The sequence below is a fragment of the Leptinotarsa decemlineata genome, unplaced genomic scaffold (assembly GCF_025532065.1).
Source record: "Leptinotarsa decemlineata unplaced genomic scaffold, Ldec_3_MD MMD2_tig00000035_RagTag_RagTag, whole genome shotgun sequence".
Classification (NCBI taxonomy): domain Eukaryota; kingdom Metazoa; phylum Arthropoda; class Insecta; order Coleoptera; family Chrysomelidae; genus Leptinotarsa; species Leptinotarsa decemlineata.
The window spans coordinates 2,937,246-2,957,641 of record NW_027412540.1 but is presented as its reverse complement, the minus strand read 5'-3'; the positions used below and the strand labels follow the sequence as shown (position 1 = coordinate 2,957,641).

The following is a 20,396-nucleotide window of genomic DNA, read 5'->3' as shown; positions in this document are numbered from 1 at the left end:
TACCAGCCTCAGTGTGATGCTGCTCAATATCCAGTCCGTGAGAAACAAAACCGACGAACTTTTTCTACTCCTAGAGGATATGGCAGTGCCGGACATAGTTCTCCTCACAGAACACTGGTTAAAACCCGAGGAACCTCTACATTTACCCAATTATAAAATATGTTCCAAATTCAGTCGTTCAGAAAATTCACATGGAGGAACACTGATCCTAGTTAGTGATAATCTAAGTTCGTGCTTTGTTAAAATTGACAAATATGATGGGTTTCTGGTAGAAGTGGAGTTTGAATTCTCAATTATTTACAGTTCTCATCAAAATCTGTATATACTTTGCATATACAGGTCTCCTAGAACCGAAGTAAATACTTTTATCAGCAGATTGGAAGTTCTTTTAGATCAGCTTCCCATTGGGGCATCTATAATTGTAGCTGAAGACTTTAATATCGATTTCAATGAAGTCACTTCAAATACACTTCTTCTTTCAAACCTATCTGCTTCATTTGTTCTACGCATGCACGTACATTCTCCGACGCGCATTTCGAATTCATCAGCTACAATTATTGACTATCTGTGCACCAATCTCAAATCAGTTAACCTGCTCGGTTCGGAATGCTGGCTTATCTGACTATGAATGTGTAGTAGCTTTCGTTGTACTTGAGAAAAGTCTCGTTAAATGCCCGCCCTGTTGGGGTAGAATTTTCAGTAAACAGAACTATGATAGGTTCTCGCAGCTGTGCGCGCATACAGATTGGAGTACCATTATGCATGAGAACGATCCTTTATATGAATTTCATAAACTTGTGTCAGAACTCTTCAACTTAGCTTTTCCCATTAGAATATTAAAAAGCAGAAAGAAAAAACCATGGATAACAAAAGTGATATCTAATTCAGCAAAAAATATGCGATCCCTTCACAAAATCAAAAAACATGTGGCAAGAGACAATGCGGAGTTTTTCAGTTACTTCAATAAGAATAGAACTATTTATAGAACAGTTATAATAGTATCTGAAAATAACTACTACGCTAGCAGAATTTCTCTATCTAAAAATATCCAAAAGGAGTCTTGGAAGATTGTAAATCTCTTGAGAGGAAAACGCAAGTCTGAAACAGTAAATACAAACGTAAAACCAAACGAATTGAACTCTTACTATTGCTCCGTCGCAGAAAATCTCGCAGCTTTTTTGTACCAACTGATTTTATCGAAGTAAAAGAAGTCATGAGTGAAATAAAAAACAAATCCTCCTCAGGATGGGACGATATTTCAGTGAATATCCTTCTCAAATTACCTGATATAGCTCTGAATGTACTAGCTGAAACAATAAACTTGTCGTTGTCCCGTGTGACATTTCCGTCATGCCTCAAATTGGCAACTATCATTCTCTTTCACACGGGTGGTGATTTCGAGTCGCCTTCCAGCTACAGACCAATTTCTATACTACCTGTTCTGTCAAAAATTGTCGAGAAAATTATGAAGAGGAGAATGACAGCATTTATCAAAAAATTTAATATTCTAAGTAACCGCCAATATGGATTTCAATGATCTAAGAACACTCAGGACGCCATTTTCACTTGCTTAGAATCACCTTATATTAATTTAAATGAACGAGAGGCTGCGGCGGCAATATTCTATGATTTATCAAAGGCATTCGACTGCGTAAATCATGGAAAACTGCTCCGCAAACTTGAAGTTTATGGGTTTCGAGGCACGGTACTGTCCTGGCTCAGGTCGTACTTATCGAAGCGTGGCCAAATTGTATCATTTAATGGTATTAAGTCTGGAAAGCAAGTAATTGAGAGTGGAGTTCCTCAAGGATCAGTTTTGGGCCCGACTCTATTTCTCATTTATATTAACGACCTCACCAACTTAGACATCAATGGTGAAATTACTATTTTTGCAGATGATACATTGATTCTATGGCACAACAAAAGCTCTTCAGAGCTTAACTACCACATAAGCATAGATATAGAAAAAGTTAAGAATTGGTGTGATTCCAATCTTCTAGCTTTCAATATAAGCAAAACAAATATCAAAACATTCAAGGGCGACTTAGATGATGTTCATTTGGACAAGGAACAAATCTCCATTTCTACGGATAATAAATTTCTGGGACTTCTGATTGATAATAAATTGAAGTTTGGTAACCATATTACAAAACTATGCAATCGATTAGCTTCAGGTTGCTTTGCGGTTCGTGTCGTTACTAATTAGTTGAATTTGGGTATAGCGAAGAACGTATACTATGCACTAATGGAATCTCATCTTCGTTATGGAATCTGCTTCTGGGGCGCTTGTGCTCAGTATTTATTTCTCTCTCCAAAAAAGGGCAATTAGATACCTATGTAGTTCTGATTACCGTGAATCCTGTCGTCCCTTGTTTATGTAACATGGAGGTCTGACATTGGTGTGTATCTACATTTTGGAAATGGCTTGCCTCATGCACAAGCTATAATTACTTCTGAGTCAACCTATAACACTCGCTCCTCTCACTTGATCTCGCTTCCAATTCCCTCCTCAACCTTAACTCGCAACTCTTTAATTTTTGAGGGCAAGAAAATTTTCAATCACCTTCCCCTAACCTTGCGTGTCATCAAAAGCGAAGTCAAGTTTAGAAAATCTGTATAAACGCTCATAGTTGGGAGGGCCTATTATACCCTGGAAGAATACTTTCAGGATTCTTTTTGCTGAGATCTCTATCTTTGGCGGCGGGCATATAACGTATGCCTAATTCTTTATATATTTAGAGGTAGTCCTTGTAATTTCATGTATAAAATATAAAAAAAAATTTCTTTTTGTTTTTCCGGCATGTTACTTTATTCATTTAATTGGCACATCATAGTTTTGTTGTTCAATGTTATTTGCCTTAGTGGTGTAAATCTTGTTGCTTTTGTATATGTAATTATGTCCGCTTATTGTAAGTGTGAATTTATGTGTATTTATGATCTCCTTGCTAACTGTATATTTGTGATGTTATCATGGTGACTGTATGCTTTGTCATGAGAATTGTTATTCTTGGACAATAAAGTATATTTTGATTTGAATAGGTCAGGTTAGGTTGGGTTAGATTATGTCAGGTAAGATAAGGTCAGGTTAGGTTAGAGCAAGATTGGTCTGGTTAGGTTACTTTAGGTCAGGTCAGGTCAGGTTAGGTAAGATCTAGTCAGGCCAGGTTAGGTACGGTCCAGTCAGGTCAGGTTAGGTAAGGTCTTGTCAGGTCAGTAAGCTTCGAAAAACTACACTTTTTTTATTTTTCAGGGTAGACGGTTGGAGATGGGTGTGCACAAATACGATATCTGTTCGAAAACAGAAAAAACGAAAATGTTCTTATGCAAGAGAATTTCGACATGGAACATTTTTTTCCAAATCCAAATTATCTATTTTTCAAATATTGGAATTTGTCAATCTTTGGGTGTCAAATGCAAATTCAACATTAATAATAGAGCAATTGGAAATTTCCAAATCTGCTGCTGTAGATTGGGCAAGTTTTTGTAGGGAGGTAGTTTTTTATGCATTTTTCACCAAACCAGAAAAACGAGGAGGTCCCGGTATCATTGTGGAAATCGATGAAAGTAAATTTGGAAAACGCAAGTTTCATCGAGGCCATAGAGTTGGGTTTTCGGCGGTTTTGAGCGTGGTACGGGAAGAGTGTTCATGGTAGCAGTCGAAAGGCGAGACCTAGATAGCCTTTTACCTTTAATTGAGAACTGGATTGGGAAAGGATCAATAATCCATTCGGATTGCTGGAAAGCATATGATTGCCTTTCTCGCGAAGGGTACAACCACTTGAAAGTAAATCATTCAATAACATTCAAGGACCCTGAAACTGGTGTACAAACCAATGTCATTGAGTCATCTTGGAGGCACGAAATAACGGTAACAGTTTCGAATGGGCGTAAGGAAGCGCACATTCCTGGAAATCTTGTTCAATTTGAACAGAACAGAAGAATTTTTTAGATTGGCAGGAAAACTTTACGACGCCAAAAATTTCTCTGAAGAGTCGAATGACGTTCATGTGGCTGATGGAGAGGAATATTCGGATTTAGAAACTGTTAGGATTTTGCATTTAAGCACAGCGGCATGACCTTGTTAATTCTGCATCAGCGATTACAAACATCATTTTCATTTTCAAATATTATTTTAAAATCCTTTCTTAATAATTTAGAGAGAGACATTAAATTATGAGACATACCTGTTACTATAAGTGCTTCTAATTTTATTTGTTTGCCTTGGCAAATACCGTTTAAAATACTTTTCTTTTTTGCATCCAGAATTTCATTGTCTTTAGCTGTTTCTATCTTAATTTCTGTATCCAAGCTTACTACATTTGACATGTACTGTTCTAGTTCACTTACTACCATATGCTCTGTACAACCAGAATCTAAAATAAAATTATGAAAACTTTTAATTGGTGTAATACTATTTAATGCTTCAAAGGATATCTCTTCTGTATTGTTCGCCTGTGTTTGGTGCACACTTCCACTATGACTTCTATTGCCTCTATATGGTTGACCTCTACTACGCCCTCGATTTGGTAAATTGATTTGCTTTGAAAGAAACTTCTGGTGCTGTACTGCTCATACTTCCTTGCTTTGTTTTTATTTTCAGCTCTTCATCCAATAAGCGTGACTTAACAAAGTCCATTGTTACTTCAGTGTTTAATGTTTCATTTGCAGTAATTACTGCTTCAAATTCTTCATTTTATGATAACAGCAAGTGGCAAACTTTGTCTGTTTCTTCTACTTTGGATCCAACGGTTTCTAATTCTCTGATTAGGCTGTCAAACTTTTGAAAGTGATCTTCTAACTTCTCATGTTTTTTATACTTTAGGGTTAGCAGCCTTTTCTTTAAAGTTAATTTCGTGAATACACTTTTTCTCTGAAAAACGTCTTCAAGAGATTTCATCATCTGTTTGGCTGTTTTTGAGTCTTTTATTGTATCTAGGTGTTTGTCGCTGATACATTGTACAATTATGGATTTGGCTTTCGAGTCTCTGATTTTAAAGTCTGGTTTGTCTTTGTCTTCAAAATTTATTAATTCTTTTTCTAAAGTGTCCTCTATTTGTTTTTCTTCTAAAATTGCCCTTACCCAAAATTTCCAATTATCGAAATTGTCTGGGTTCAATTGTGATATTACTAATGGCTGGCTCATGTTTCTTTTTCTTGTACCTTATTATGAAAAATCTTGTTTTTCTTATTTTTATCGGTATGGATCTGGGCCCATAACCTATTAGGATTTTGCATTTAAGCACAGCGGCATGACCTTGCTAATTCTGCATCAGCGATTACAAACATAACACAGGATCTCTTAAAAATTTTATTAACTTAACAAGAAAAATAATAGTACATAATGCTTTTATACACAGAACAGACCAGAATGTCATCGTCATTTCATCCAGGTTTGGAGACCAGCTCCCCTACCCTTTTGGCTGATTGTTGGTCTTGAGAGAGACCAACGGGTTCATGACTGATTGGTGACGGCCTGAAGTCCTTAGACATCAGTGCCGCCCTTCACGGGATACCCCTACCTGGCTGGGGTGGGATGGATGAAAAAGTTATTCTTCCGTTAACGGGGGACATGAGGGCCTCATTCGACAGAGTGTCGGGGCCTTCTATATCGGGAGGGGTCGTCTACAGCATAATCTGTGGCTTCCCTAACTAACGGGTTTTCATGAGTTTCCGTTTTTCCGAAAACTCTCTCATTCCTCGACTGAATGGACTGCCGAATGGAAGGCAGCTGCAAATCTCTGCGGATGGCTTCATTCCGCACAAACCAAGGAGCATTCACAATCATCCTAATTATCTTATTTTGCAACGTTTCCAAAATGGAAATGTTGGACGGAGCCGCTTGTCCCCAGGCGCCTGAAGCGTACATGATGACAGGCTTGAACATCGTGTTATAGATCGTGATTTTGTTTTTCATACTCATCTTTGATTTTCTGTTGATCAGAGGGTACAGACTGGCTATCCGACCCTCGATCTTAGATTTAACGTACATAATGTGCGGGTTCCAAGTGAGCCTACGGTCTATCAAAAGGCCGAGGTACTTTACCCGCGCTTGCCAGTCAATCTCCCTTCCAGAGATTCTCACTTTTCTGGCCGGAGAAGATAGTAATCTTCCCATGGTTATCGCCTGAGTCTTTTCCGGGTTTACTCGGATCTTCCAATCGAGGTACCAGCGCTCGAGGTCGTCCAATACACGTTGCATGTAGACGACGCCGAGCTCTCGACCCATGGAAGATGAGAGAAGAGCCGTGTCATCGGCGTACAGGGATATCTTCACTCGTTCGGACCTAGGCAGGTCGCTGGTATAGAGTGAATACAGCGTCGGAGAGAGCACGGCCCCCTGCGGCACTCCAGCGAGGATCTCTCTGCTGTCAGACAGAGAGCCCTCTACTCTGACCTGAAAAGTTCTGTCTTTCAGGAAAGACCCGATCCACCGGATCAGGCCCCGAGGTAGGTCGAACGCGTTTAGCTTGTGCAGAAGACCTTCGTGCCATATTCGGTCGAAGGCCTTCGAAATGTCTAACAGCACTTTTTTGTTAGTGTTTAGCTCGCTGATGGTGTTTTCGACCAACCTTAGAGCCTGTAATTCAGTGGAGTGATCTCTCCTGAAGCCGAATTGTTCGTTAGGCAGAACATTTCGGTCAACTTCTTCGTTGAGTCTTTGCAGTACAACTCTTTCAGCCAGCTTAGCCAACAGAACAGACTACAACTTCTTCTTTTTTATATTACACATAATTGACAGGTTGTGTCTAATAAACCGTCAGATGGTAAAATACATAAAATCGTAACAGAAACCGGCTAAAATTTACAAAAATTGCCCTTTTCAGGGCCGCCAGTTTTTTTCTAAAGAATTCGTATGGCACTGAGAATGATGATGAAAATTGTTTGTCGAACTTGCCCAAACGATGACGCAAGCTAATCGAGCAACTGTCTTTACTTCTTTTTCAATACTGAATGGTGATCGGGTTGTTTGTTTTGGCAGTCTACAAAAATCTAAGGTTTTACATAAAGTTGAGAAAAATAGAAAACTAGTAATGGAAATGCGCGCGTTCAGCCCCCATTTCACAAATTTTAGGAGCGCAGATATTTCTGTAAACTATTCGCAAAAAATTGTTCATATTGACCCAGAATGAAGAAATTTTAGAAAAATTGGCGAGGTCGCATTGTAATGTTCTCATGTTCCCCTTTTGTTCCGCTTTTGTAAATGTCAAATTGATGAATTTTAAATCATTGAAATAAGCGATAATTTTAATTATTCTTTGTATATTTGTGAGCAAATCACTTTTTGTATGGCTCTAAATTACTATTTTATGTGTTCTGGCATATGTTGCAGGTCTAAAAGCAGTGAAATAGTGCAGATAAATTGCTTGTGTTTGTGTATTTCCACCGACCACCGTTAAGCATTAAAAAAAAAATCTTCCAGGCATTTCCGCAGAAAAATTTCACGATTTTTATCGTTTTTGGTGAGTTGCCGCCTACATCAGCTGCGTCGTCGCTACAAAAAGCAATGTATTATGGTCCTGTTAGCTAACAGTTAGCATGTTATTATTGTAGAAATAAATGATTTTCATTCAAAATGTTGTTGTTGTTTCAATCATTATTTGAAGAGATGTCATATTGACATTATATCAGTCATGTCTATGATATTAACGCTAACGAGTCGTTCTCCGACACTCTCCATCGATTTCAATCCACCCTTTCGATTAGATTGTGATTCTGAATATATTTTGGCTTTGCTCAGTTTCCATTCGTACAACAGTATAGGTACCCAACATTGAAGAAGTTACGAAATTTTACTAATATGAAAACAGCGCCAAAACTAATCAAAAAAGTATCGATATCCCTGCTGGATCTTACGAAATTGGTTATATTGAAAAATTAATAAACAAATATGTCTCACCTTAAACGTTCAAGAGAAACCCTAAGGATTTTTCCATCTCAAACCGAATAATAATACGCTAAAAAGTGAAATATCCTGTCTGAAACAATCAATTGATTTCCGACTTGCAAATAGTATGGCTCACATTTTGGGGTGTTCATTTTATCTTCTCAAACCAAACGTACATTACGAATCGGATCTACCTGTGGATATCATTAAAGTACACATCATACACATAGATAGCAACATTACGTTTGGACGACACACCGTCTCATACGATATACGAATTTGCTGTTGATGTTGATCCTGGGTACGCAATTGACGAAACACCTAATAACCTCATTTACCTACCTATTGCACATAAAGACGAAATAAACAATATTACTCTGCGAGTGCTCGACCAACATTCTAGGCTCATTGATTTCCGAAACGAAGAAATAATAATTCGTTTCGAATTGAAGCGAAAGTATGGTGCTGACTATCTATAAAAATAATTCATCTCCATACCCCACGCCAGTCTTCACTAAGACCTTTACTAGTCGACAACTATTGACAGCGGAAAAAAAATTGTTTCTGAAATCTCTTGGGTATCATGTTATCCAATCAAGTGTTCAACATTTTCCGAAAACCGCAAAACGATGAGTCCATATAAAAGGTAGAGTGGCGTACCTACTATCCTTATGTCAAGTCTTTTCGCAACAACGATGTTATTGAAATCAACGTTAATCGATCGGATTCCTACGATGCTTTGTACGATAGTCTGCTATTCATTAGCGGAAAAGTTGAGAAAACCAAAGGGGACGGTAAGGTGTCATTCGTAAATAATGCTGGCGCGGAAAAGTTGAGAAAACCAAAGGGGACGGTAAGGTGTCATTCGTAAACAATGCTGGCGCTTTCATGTTTCAATCTGCTACTTATGAGCAGAGTGGTAAGGAATTGGAATCAGTTCATAAACTTGGAAATGTTAGTACTGTTAGAGGCTTTCTCACATACACCGATGAAGATATCAAACACTTGGCTACCTAAGGTTGGACTTTTCCCACCAATACGGGTGTCATCAACATAACACATCTAACATTCAACATGCTCATACCCAAGCTTTTTTTTGAGTATTTTCAACGATTATATCAGTGTTTTCTACGGTAAACATACCATTCGATTAGTACGAGCTGGAGATGATACCAACTGTTTCAAAATAGAAGAGACTCCTGCTGCACTAACACCGAAAACGGAAGTTGAGTTGGAAATTGAAAATATGGAACTCAAAGTTAAAGGAATCTTCCCGCATGATCAAATTAAATTGCAATTTTTGAAAGCTATCCAAGCTGACACTCCCATTCTCATACCGTTCAGGTAATAGGAACTTCATATGTTACTTGATCTCATACAAGGTGCAAAAAATGAAATATGGGCCATCAAGACTTTCTCGTTCCTCGAAAGCCCTCGCTTTGTGATGTATGTTTCAAAAAAAAAAAATCGTGATTACACTAAAGTCAACAATGATCCAACAATATTCTATCATTTGAATATCACCGATATAAGGCTCATTCTAAACGGTAAGAATTACCCCAATGAAAATATGCATATGAATTTTGCAAAGGTAAATTTTTCACAGGCTTATTTCAACTACTCACAATTCAGTCCCAGCCATAAAATTACTAATTAACATAACTCTCTTTTCACTTCCACCGCCTTTACAGACAAAGCTCTCTTCGTTATCGATTGTTCTAGAAGAGACGAGAGCAACAAAAGTTCCAGTGTTGATGTAAAACTTGAAATCGCATTCGAGTTATTTCCTCAAAATACTGGAGCCGTGGAGTCTATTGCATCATTGTGCACGACACCGTCATAGAACACCTCCCATTCAGCGAATTTATTAAAAAATGGAACTTAACATTTGATTTTGCTTTAGTATAAATCGCAGAGTCAACATGAGAATAGCTGTTGTAGATATTCAAGGCTTTATCATCGAGCGAAAATTCCAGCCTAAAGAAATAGCCATTAGGACTGGAATTTATTGCAGCAGCTTTTTACTGCTCCCAAACACACCATTTTCCTGTTTGAGTAAAGAAGATCGCCGTACCGCCTGTTACTTGAAACGAAACATTCACGGATTGAGGTATTCCTCTAGTTTTGTGGAATATAATCGATTAGATGCCATACTCGTGAAAAATCTACAAGATGTGGATGTCAGTTATGTGCGAGGACATCAAAAATATGACTAACTGCGAAATTTCACGAGTTGGATATACCTACACGCGTTGTGAATTTGGAGGGCCACGACAATACGACATGGATGATTCCCACATTCGACAACAACGAAGGTGTCTCACCCTGTATGCATCACATTCGCAATCGAACTAACTACAATTGCAGTCTCCGAAACGTAGATATTTTATTGTGTTATGTTACCAAAATAAAAATGTATAATGAATTTCTAATGAAATGTTTTATTTCTATTTTGTTACCTAACCTCACCGCCTTATGATAATAATATACCCTCAACAAAAACGGAAAACGAAACGAAAAAACGATAACGAATAAATGCACGCAAAACGGTCGAAACGTACGTAAAACAACGTATTTTGAAATGTCTTTGTCGAATACTTCGCTCCCCCATTGCTTCCACCTCCGAACGTCAACTCCACAACACGTAACTTCCCAACACTTTTGAATAAATATATTGAGATCGCACGTTGAAACGCTACACTTCTGATAAATCGACATGTTTTTTCTTAAATGATGTATTTTGAGACACCCCGTATACTCCTCTAAATGTCCGTTACATTACCGCCATGTTTTTTCTCAAGTCAGATTCTTCATTCATCATTATTAATATATCACTTTCACGCTTTCAATATTTTCATTTACTTTTTTATTTTTATAATTCAACCACGCTCTTTGAATATCTCCTATACTCCGTCCATCCTTCTCTGTTTTCATTTATCACTCTGAATCGTCGATGACAGCTGACAAAACACCGCCATAAATATATCAAAATTTACACGTTGGTGTTAAGGCTAAGGACGTCTACCACGCCGATGATCTGTGTTCATTTTTCATACCGATCGTTTTCTTTAATTTAATTTCCCTCAGCTGTCGATGACCACGTGATTGGTGCGCTACAAGGGGGCTCAGGGGTAAAGGCCTGAGGAGTGAGGCGGAGTTTCAAGCGGGCCCACGCTCTTTGAATCTCTTCCATACTTATTCCACCCTTATCTTGCATCGATTACGTCAGATGTTTCTCTCTTCCACTCACTCAAGTGACAAACACCAAAGACGCGCGACCTTGAAGTGAGGTAGAGCTGGGCTTGTTCATCTACCACCATTCAACTTTGGTCCTTGATATCATTAGTTATTTCAATTTCATTCACCACTGCGGTGGTAGTGCGCCCGACTGACGATCGGAAGGCCGTGGGTTCGATTCCCGCCTCGACCAGATATTTTTCTCGAGAGAATTTATCTGGTTGAAGCTGGGATTCTGCAACCGTGCTAGGAATCACACTTAAAAGGTAAGACCTCGTTAGTCCTTAGCTCGCACAAGTTTTTCAACTTGAGAGTTGGCGTTCATATGGGGGCGACAGCTGATTAACGGAAAAAAAAAAAATTATAAACAGATTATAATATGACTAGAAAATATTTACTACTAAAACAAGGCAGATAGGAAAAGTGAAACCAATTTATAAATGCTGAAAACTTGAAAACCATTTAATACATCCACATATATCTTTAATTACAAATACTTGCAAATTTCTTAAAAATACCTGATATTTTACAGTTCTAATTAATATCTATACATTATAAATCATCTTACATTCTAAAAATCAAATGCAGTTCTCCCAAATCAAGCATAATTAACAAAAAATAATAATTAAAAAGTATCTGTTACAATTTTAATATTTATATAATCATTATGTACAAATCACAAAAAGTTTTATCACTCTTGTATTTCGCCTTCCTGTGTTTGCACCGTAGACTTCACCATACAAGATCTTGCAACGGACTCAAAAAGTCTGAAAAGAATTATAATTATATATAACTTATTTGACTTTATGACAAGTATTTTGTAAGGTACAATAAAATTAAAGAACATTCTTTTTTCACAAGAAATATACTTGAGGTTCAATTTTTACACGGTTTTTATAAAAATATTGAGTGATAATTTGTTTTTTGAATAGTGTAATTATGCAGATATGTAATTTGAAAAAACGTTTGAACTTGCAAAACAAAAATCTTCGTCACCAGTTAGCTAATGGAAATTATATATAAAATCGAATAAAATATAAATCAACGAGCACCTCTTGAAAATTAATTCAACTTTTACTCTCATTATTTATGTGATTTGTGTCAAAGTTATCATTCCTGCAACAAGTAGTGGCATTTCCGTATCAAAAACTTTTTGAGATATTTCCTGAACAATGTTGTTTCATTCTCTCAATTCTTTCAATGCATGTATCTTATAGCATTCAGTTGCCATATAATTGGAATATTCCAAACTAATTGATAATCTGGAGAAACCTTATTTGCATGTATTCTTCAGTTATGTATAATAATTGTGAATGTACCTTCTTGTCTTGAGAGTGTCATGTTTATTAATAATGTAAATAATTTGTTTGAAGGTGGTTGACGAAGTTTCATGGTGCATTTCATTAGTTCGGACTTCCATTGTCTAATATGATATGAAATGATTTGAAATCCCTGAAAGAATCAGTCATCACCCGAAGACGATTGTGGATACTAACAATCGAAGCGTCGTGAAGTAACTTGGCTTGAAATCTTTTAATTTTAATTTCTTGTTAATTGTTTAATTTTCAATTGTTGCTTATATTTTATTTCATTGTAATTTCATTTCTTTTGCTTTATATATTTGTTATTTTTTTTAGCTGATCTTTTTAATTTTATTGATTCTATCAGGGATTTCAAATCATTTTATATCATATTAGACAATGGAAGTCCAAACTAATGAAATGCACAATGTAAATAATTAACGAATAAATATACAAACTTGTTATATTATGCAAGTTTCCGCTAATGAATCAATATGAACTTAATAGAGAGGCTGCATGATCAACATGATTTATTAAATATGAGTTTTTAATCTAGATAGACACCTTAAATTTTTGTACATGCCGAGTTCTCCAGGGATTTTCCTTCAGTTAGAGTAATATACTTTTGTTTACTGTCACACTTTTTTCAATACACCTATCTTATTATAGCATTTGGTTTCTGTATAATTGTAATTTTCCTGACCGATTGATAGTCCGGAAAAACCAAATTTTAAGAGTGTCACGTTTATTAATAATGTAAACAATTGACTATAATGAAATTCCGTAATACTAAGCACTAAATTCTCAGAAATATTATTGCATTAAAAGAAAACATTGTTGTCAGCTTGTGGTCTTAAACATTCTATCACCTTCCATTAAAATCATACGCAGCTAAATGGTCATACATCATCAATGTTTATTAAGTGAATATAAAAAATTTGAATTATATTCTGCGGCTAAAATTTATAAGAGGCTATGTTGGGTCCACAGAGATGTTTGCGGGGCAGAAAAAAAAAACGGCAGATTATATTTGCCGTAAGATAGAGAGACATGAATATTGGCCCATCAGCTGAGCGCGGTTATGTTAACATTCATGAGCATAAAATTCATTGAATAATACGTAGGGTTAATATTAATTTTTTGTTCTTTCGTCTGTTATCTAGTTATAAATATTTAGGTATGTTTCAACACTGACAGTTTCTGTTATAAAAACTCTAAAATTGGAAATTCCCTTTTCAATAATATAATAATATAAAAATAATATTTTTGTATAATACCATCCTTAGATAAACATAAAAGAGGAATAATGCACTTAATCCATTCCTAAAAAGTTATAATGTAGTAGACGTCAAAATATCAGGTAACTACAATTTTAGGTAAAGTATGAACAGTAAATAAAAAGAAATTTATATCAAATAAAAATTAAAGGATTTGTTTAAGGACTGGCACGAGGGAAATATCATTATAAATTAGTTTAATTCTGTGCTGTGAACTGTGAGAAATATGAAAAGTAAAAACAGTCAAACCAAACACAGACGTCCGAATTCATCTGAATGAGAAAAAACTATTATATACAATGTGTATCGGGGGACCCGTGAACGGAATGCATAACGATGCAGTTAATCAATGTAGTACCTAATTCAAATAAAGTGTCGACGAGACACAGCATTGTATGTATGTACTGTATTATTATTTTTATTGCTCAGTATCTTCTGAAGATTTTATATTTTACTTTTTGAACATTTGTTAATTTTATGGTATTTCGTGATATGTTCTAAAGCTGTAGCTTTGCTATGAACGAAATCAAAATTAGAATTCTTAAAACAAAGCATTCAGCTTGCACCAAATATGATATTCGTAGGAAATTCCATTTATTCTTTTTCCGAAATGAAATCCTACCCTTAAAAAAAGTAGCAGCCGAAATAAATTCTGATGAATCGATGCCCAAAATATCACGTGTTTTATTGCGCACATTAAAGCAAATGAACATTAAATTTATGAAAAGAGGTAGGAAATGTGCTCTTATAGAAAGAGAGGAAATTGTTTGAAAAGAATCCGAGAGTATCGTCTTGAAGGTAGAAAAATTTATTATTTAGATTAGACTTAATAAACAAAAGAGAATTGAAACTTTCTATGTTTTTTACCACTTATATATTTGTAACTAACGTTACTACAGTTTCGTTCTATGAGGACATTTTCCAACTTATTCATTAAACATTCTCGTTTCTTCATTATGATTTCGTACCACGTAGTAACGGCTACATCCATCAATTTAGATTAGACTTGGTTGAATCAAGGCCATACTGTCTCGAAGGTATGGTAAGATTTAGAAATAAAAAGTTGTTGACAAGCTTTTATTGAAGGCTTCTTTCTCAACCGGATTAAAAGCGCCAGCTGGCAAAAGACGGAGGCAGAGAGTCGGGTTTTTTGGAAAACCCTTTGTTACTCTTCCAGTTCAAGAAAACTAACCACCACCACGAGGAAATGGACGCGCAAAAGTTTGAAAGTTGATTTTTAAAGATTTCACCAAATCTTGAACTAAACTCTGTCGTCATCATGGACACAACTGTCTGGCAAAAAGCTGATATCATTAACTGGCTGTCTCAAAAAAAAATCAACATTCAATATAAAAAGTCCAATTACTCAATATTGCAAGGAAATATACAGCAAGCGCCAAACGTGATGGCGAGCCAGACCCCATGCGCACAACTCATTTTCAATGTAACCCCCACTACAGATCTTGTAAGACACACAAATGCTCTGTACAGAAGCGTTTGGCATTGTCTGAATAATTTGTATTTTTAAAACAATGGCATCGCCTAACAAAAAACCAGTCATCAAGACTCAGGTACGTGAAATAATTTTTAAAGTGTTCAACTGTTTTCAAAGTGTTAAATGTGAATCGAATAACAATAAAACATCTCTTGTTACAGGTAACAATGAATAAATTTAAAAAATTACTATTTCGACACAAATATTTATTTTGTATTAGGTATTTCAATAAGAACCATTGAAAGAGTGAATTAATGACGTTTTGGGAATTGTGGCTTCTGAAACATCTTTTCGTAGAATTTTAAAGAAAAGTTTCAAATGAAAAAGTACTGAAAATAATAGAAAAAATTTTAATAGAGAAAATGAACATTAGAGCATTAAAGATCAAGTATTTACAAAAAATCAATTATTTTCGTAGCCAACAGTGACCAATTGTGTTTCTTCATGAAACATACCTTATATGTGTGATTGATGACTTGTTTATTTTGTGGTAATTCATGATCACTTTAATGAAATGAATAAAAACACTTTTGTCTAATTACCACTACGACCTGTTTCAGGTTTGACCCCATTATCTAGTATAAAACTGAAATGTGAAGTTTGAAAACTCGGTTATATCGGGAGTTTTCATTGTAGATTTTTTGTCCAAACAGACGTGTTCATGCAGCTATATGTCAAAATTTCTACCGGTTTGGCCTATATATACTGCAGAGCATTCGCCACACTCTATTTTATATATACCTGATTTTTTCATTCTATCCACTTTGGTTCTACCTAAATTATAAGCCAAAAGATGGATATATTTTATTCATGTGATATATACTTTTTGGCTCCCCTTCTATTCCTCTTATGTTTGTGCAGTGGAATAACCCTTGAGTACTCCAACTGTTGAGCCTTCATGTTGTTTCCTGGTACATTATTTCTACCCGGTGATTTATTTGTACAAACCCATTTAAAATAGATGCAGTTTCTCAAAACATATATCTTTCAACTGACTGGAACTACCTTTTTCATTAGGTAGACATTCGAGAAGTCTACTAGAAAACCAAATTTCAAGAACGAGAGCCAACTTTTATTATTATACAAGTAAAAAAACAGTTTTTCGCTGTTAGAATTTGTCTTTGCTCATGTGATGAAAAGAGAACTTTCAAATTCATTGCTCAGGAGCATGTACATTTTACTCGTTTTATTGATTTTACATGCTCCTTTATGGTGAGTTTATAATTTCAATGTAGGTTAGGTAGTAAGTTCATTCTCAAGTTTATTAATTAAGCTTGTAGAACTGTATATACGTAATTGAGCAGTATGGAGTTTAATGGCAAAAAGTCAATGTAAAGTAATATCAAGCTATAATTCAATTTGAAATTACATTTGGTCAAAATTTTCTCGAGTAAATTAGAACAGCGAGTATTGAATTTGTTTTTTAGCTGGAGAGTTTTACTTGTCGGGCTCGTTACAAAAAAAAAAGACAAAATACTTACTTTTCAATCTCTGGAGCACAGTGTACGAACTCATGTTGCCAAAATCGGTATGTGGGGTTCTTGATGAGTTCAATGAATGTTATTAACAAACCCCAAGGATGAGGCCTATTAACAATTAACCTTTCCAGCAGCACCCTTGTAATTTGTTCTTGGATAGCCTCGGTATTGGCTTCAGCAAACAGGTATAGCAATGTACAGGAGAAATAATGTGTATGACTGTTTGGGTATCGCAGCTGATTTGCTATGGCATTCAGATAAAGGTATCGACCCTCAGTATCCAAATCCACAGAAAGATTTTGAAAGATATCCATATGTGCGCTGTGAGCGATAGTGGACATGTTGGGGCTAAGCCCCTTGCTCCTGATGTATGCAATAGCCTGTGTACCAACATAAAGAATGAGTGCATTCATCAGTTGTACGTTGTAGCGGACACCTGGGTTGTTAGAAATCTGAAAAAAAAATTGTTGTACATACAAAAAGCAGCTATACAATATTTTTGTCCAAATGAGTCAGATAACATTGGATTTGTTGGTGTTGTAGTGGACCGTATATTTTGACGGATTTATAGTATTTTGTGGTTTTTAGTTTTTCCATTCTCTTTGTAATAAAATCCCAAAGTTCTATTAAACTCTTTTTGTCGTTCATTTCACATAATTATTTATCAAAGTGAAAAGTGACATTAATTACAAAAATATGTTCAACAACTTTTATGTTTTTTCTATACACTGTCATGCGCCTCCCATGACAATGTCTAAAGGGGGTAAGTTCCTGTACTGCACTCAATTCAGGTACAAACTTTCACACATCACTCCCCACCTTAAAAGTTTGTTCATCAAAAATATCACAACCAAACAAAAAAAAAAGTGAATCATGGAGACACTAAGAGTTCGGTGGTAAAGGACAAATTTTAGCAAATCAACTTTTAATGAAACCACCTTGCGTTTCAAAGGTTCCCATTCTTGCTATCCCATCTTTTCCATGATGCAATTCTGCAATTTGTCCAAATGACCATCTTGAAAGCGGGTTGACTGATTGCCATTTGCAACATTGTTGTACCTCTGCAATTTAGTCAAGGGACCAAAAATGCTGTGAAGCTGTTATATGCAATGAAAATGCTTTTGTCGATTCTAAGAGATACTTGTGTGGTCTGGATCGATAACAGAAGTCATGGGTCGTCCGATTGCCAGTTTGATGAAAATATGTGTATGTGTATACATACACATATCATATTACACTCATTTATTGTCCTTAATCACATGTACTTATGAACACCTTCGAAAAAACACGTTTGTATATTGGGTTGCTGCTCATTAGATTCAATTAATAACATTTTAGGTTGATTTTATTTACAGTTTTAGAACCCCTACCTGCAAGTTACCCCTTAGCTCTGACAAGAAGGTAACGGGCGCCCGTGCTTTAAGATAAGAATCTAGATCCTTCTTGAACTGTGGAGGAGTGATCATCATAGCGATATTAGCCAAAATCCTTGGTCCATATGATATCTCTTGCAGCATGTCAACCTTCAAATTTGGGGTGAATGGATCTGGTAATCTCATGTTTCTAGGGAAAGCCGAGAGAATCAAGTTTCTCATCTGGATGCAATTGGGAGGTATGACATCACAAAAGCCATAGTGGTAGTCACAGAGAAATTCTGGAAAGTCGTGCAGAAGGACTAACAGAACCCTCAAAGTACCTGAAACGGGAAATATGTCATTAACGTTAAAAAACTCACTTCTTGTATTTTATTTTCCAGTCATTCTACGTACTATGCAGATACCTAATGAACTTCTGGTCATTTTATGAAGTGTGATTGAAAAGCCATTTTGATTTATTTTGTGAAGTTATAAAAAGCTTTCTGTCTGTGTGAAAATCAATGTCGATAAATGTCAAAATTTCAAGATTTCATATTTCAATATAGATTCAATATATACAACAAATAATGTTTCCGAAATACTAACAGCAAATTACAATAAAAATTTAAAGAGGTCAATGACAGAATATGTCCACAACACAGACTTTTGATGAAGTAGCAACACAAAAATATAATTTAAATGAAACGATTCACTGGCTGAAATGAAAGTGTAATTTGAGGGGTACTTCTGTTGCAAACAACTCTCTGGTTTTCACCAACGATGTTGGTTCAGAGGTTCCAGTTTTACATTTTATATAATTTTATTGTTGAGAGAACATTTATATTACACGTTCATAATTATTCGTTTCATAAAAACTTTATAATTGACAGATTTTTGAACAATAATAATAATCAGTGTCACTATTTTTCGAATGGCTAACTTCTTCAGAATATTACATTTTCGTAGTGCGTATGTATGCTGTGTCAGGTAGTTTGGAGTGCTGATACCTGTATAGTAGGTTTCAGGATATATGGTATAGGCTAAAGATTGTAATGAAACTAATTAGACCCTCAAGTGGTAAACCCCAACAAATGAAGGAATGGGAATCACAATTTTTCACTACCCTACACTACACAATGGGTTTAAACCAGGTAGTTTATTGCAGTTGATAAGTCAATATCATTTGGAGTGAAAAATACTATACCTGGATTAGTTAATTTGTCAGTAACATTTATTGACCTTTTTCTACCTGACGTCATGCTGTTAGCTATTCTGGAACTTGTTAGAATGGGATTCCATATTCGATTGAGGTTCATAGCTTCTTCTTTTCGGTTGAAATTATCAGTGTGTTTGTGGATCTCTGCTGCCTCCTGTACCAGTCAGCTATGGTATCCCTGGTTGGGGGCAATGAGTTCCGTGTTCTGCCATAGCCGACTTGTCCGTTTGGCCTAGTCTGCAGTTTCATTCATGCTCCTTCAGCCTTCTTCCAATTCATCTTTTGGTGGTTCTGATGTATTCCTTCCCACAAGTGCACGGTATGGGATAAACCCCTGCTGCTGATAGCGGAACCCTTTTGTCTTTAGCCAACCTGAGGCTACATTGTATCTTCTTGGTGGGTTTGAAAACCATTTCTATGTTATGTTTCCCCAAGAGTTTTCAATTTTGTTTGTGACCTTAGGGATATAAGATAGATATGCACGTACAACTACTTTAGCCTTCTCTCTGTTTTGAGCCTTATAACTCTTCAACTTCAAAATACCTGACACAGCATAAATACGCGTTACGAAACCGTAATATTCAGTCATCGGATATTAACCCAGGATGTATAAACCTGTGAAGAAGCTAACCACTCTCGTCAGCGAAACGTCAGGAAGCAATTCCAAATAACCACGTCCTACGAACTCGAAAAATAGTAACACTGAAAACTGCGGCCGCGAAAGCCCTAACCATTTTGTCAATAATAATAATAATCATAATACCAACCTTTGTACAGCATTGTCACAGGCTTGGCCAATTCAGCATTTCTCAAAAACGGCGCCAAGTACTTAAACAGATCAATTAGCAGTTGGGCATACAATGGCCAACACTTTTGTTGTGGACTTGTTGCTAACATCCGGCCCATAAACACACGATGTGAAACTAGTTCAAGCCAAGCATAACAGAAGCCTGCTGCTTTGGAGGGGCGTAGAATGTGCAAAGTGTGGCAGTAGGCAGTAAGCACATGAAAGTTGATAGCTTCTAATACAGGTTCAGGAGCATTCAATTCTAAGAAGAGCATGGTGAAAATTCGCTGGTAGGGTAACTGCTGGAAGTCCGTGATGCGAGTATCGTGATCTTGAAGGAGGCAGCCAGCAACAATACCGAGAAC

General features: G+C 36.1%; 2 protein-coding genes across 4 annotated transcripts in view; one reads left to right on the top strand and one right to left on the bottom strand.

The window, feature by feature from the left end:
- Window positions 1–79: 79 nt before the first annotated feature.
- LOC141481103 (uncharacterized) lies at window positions 80–4,114 on the top strand. The gene is given in 3 exon segments (XM_074172215.1): window positions 80–211; window positions 3,195–3,597; window positions 3,600–4,114. Coding segments are annotated over 3 exon segments (885 nt in total). The 3' UTR covers window positions 3,950–4,114.
- A 7,456-nt stretch (window positions 4,115–11,570) lies between these two features.
- Window positions 11,571–20,396, bottom strand: part of Not1 (CCR4-NOT transcription complex subunit 1) — a 55,301-nt gene continuing 46,475 nt past the window's right edge. For all 3 annotated transcript variants that reach the window (XM_074171739.1, XM_023171302.2, XM_023171301.2), the window contains 4 exons: window positions 20,012–20,396; window positions 18,044–18,369; window positions 16,677–17,125; window positions 11,571–11,889 (listed from right to left, as the gene is read on the bottom strand). In XM_074171739.1, the coding sequence (XP_074027840.1) occupies window positions 11,814–11,889; window positions 16,677–17,125; window positions 18,044–18,369; window positions 20,012–20,396 (1,236 nt within the window). In that variant the 3' untranslated portion in view covers window positions 11,571–11,813. The remainder of the gene's footprint in view (window positions 11,890–16,676; window positions 17,126–18,043; window positions 18,370–20,011) is intronic.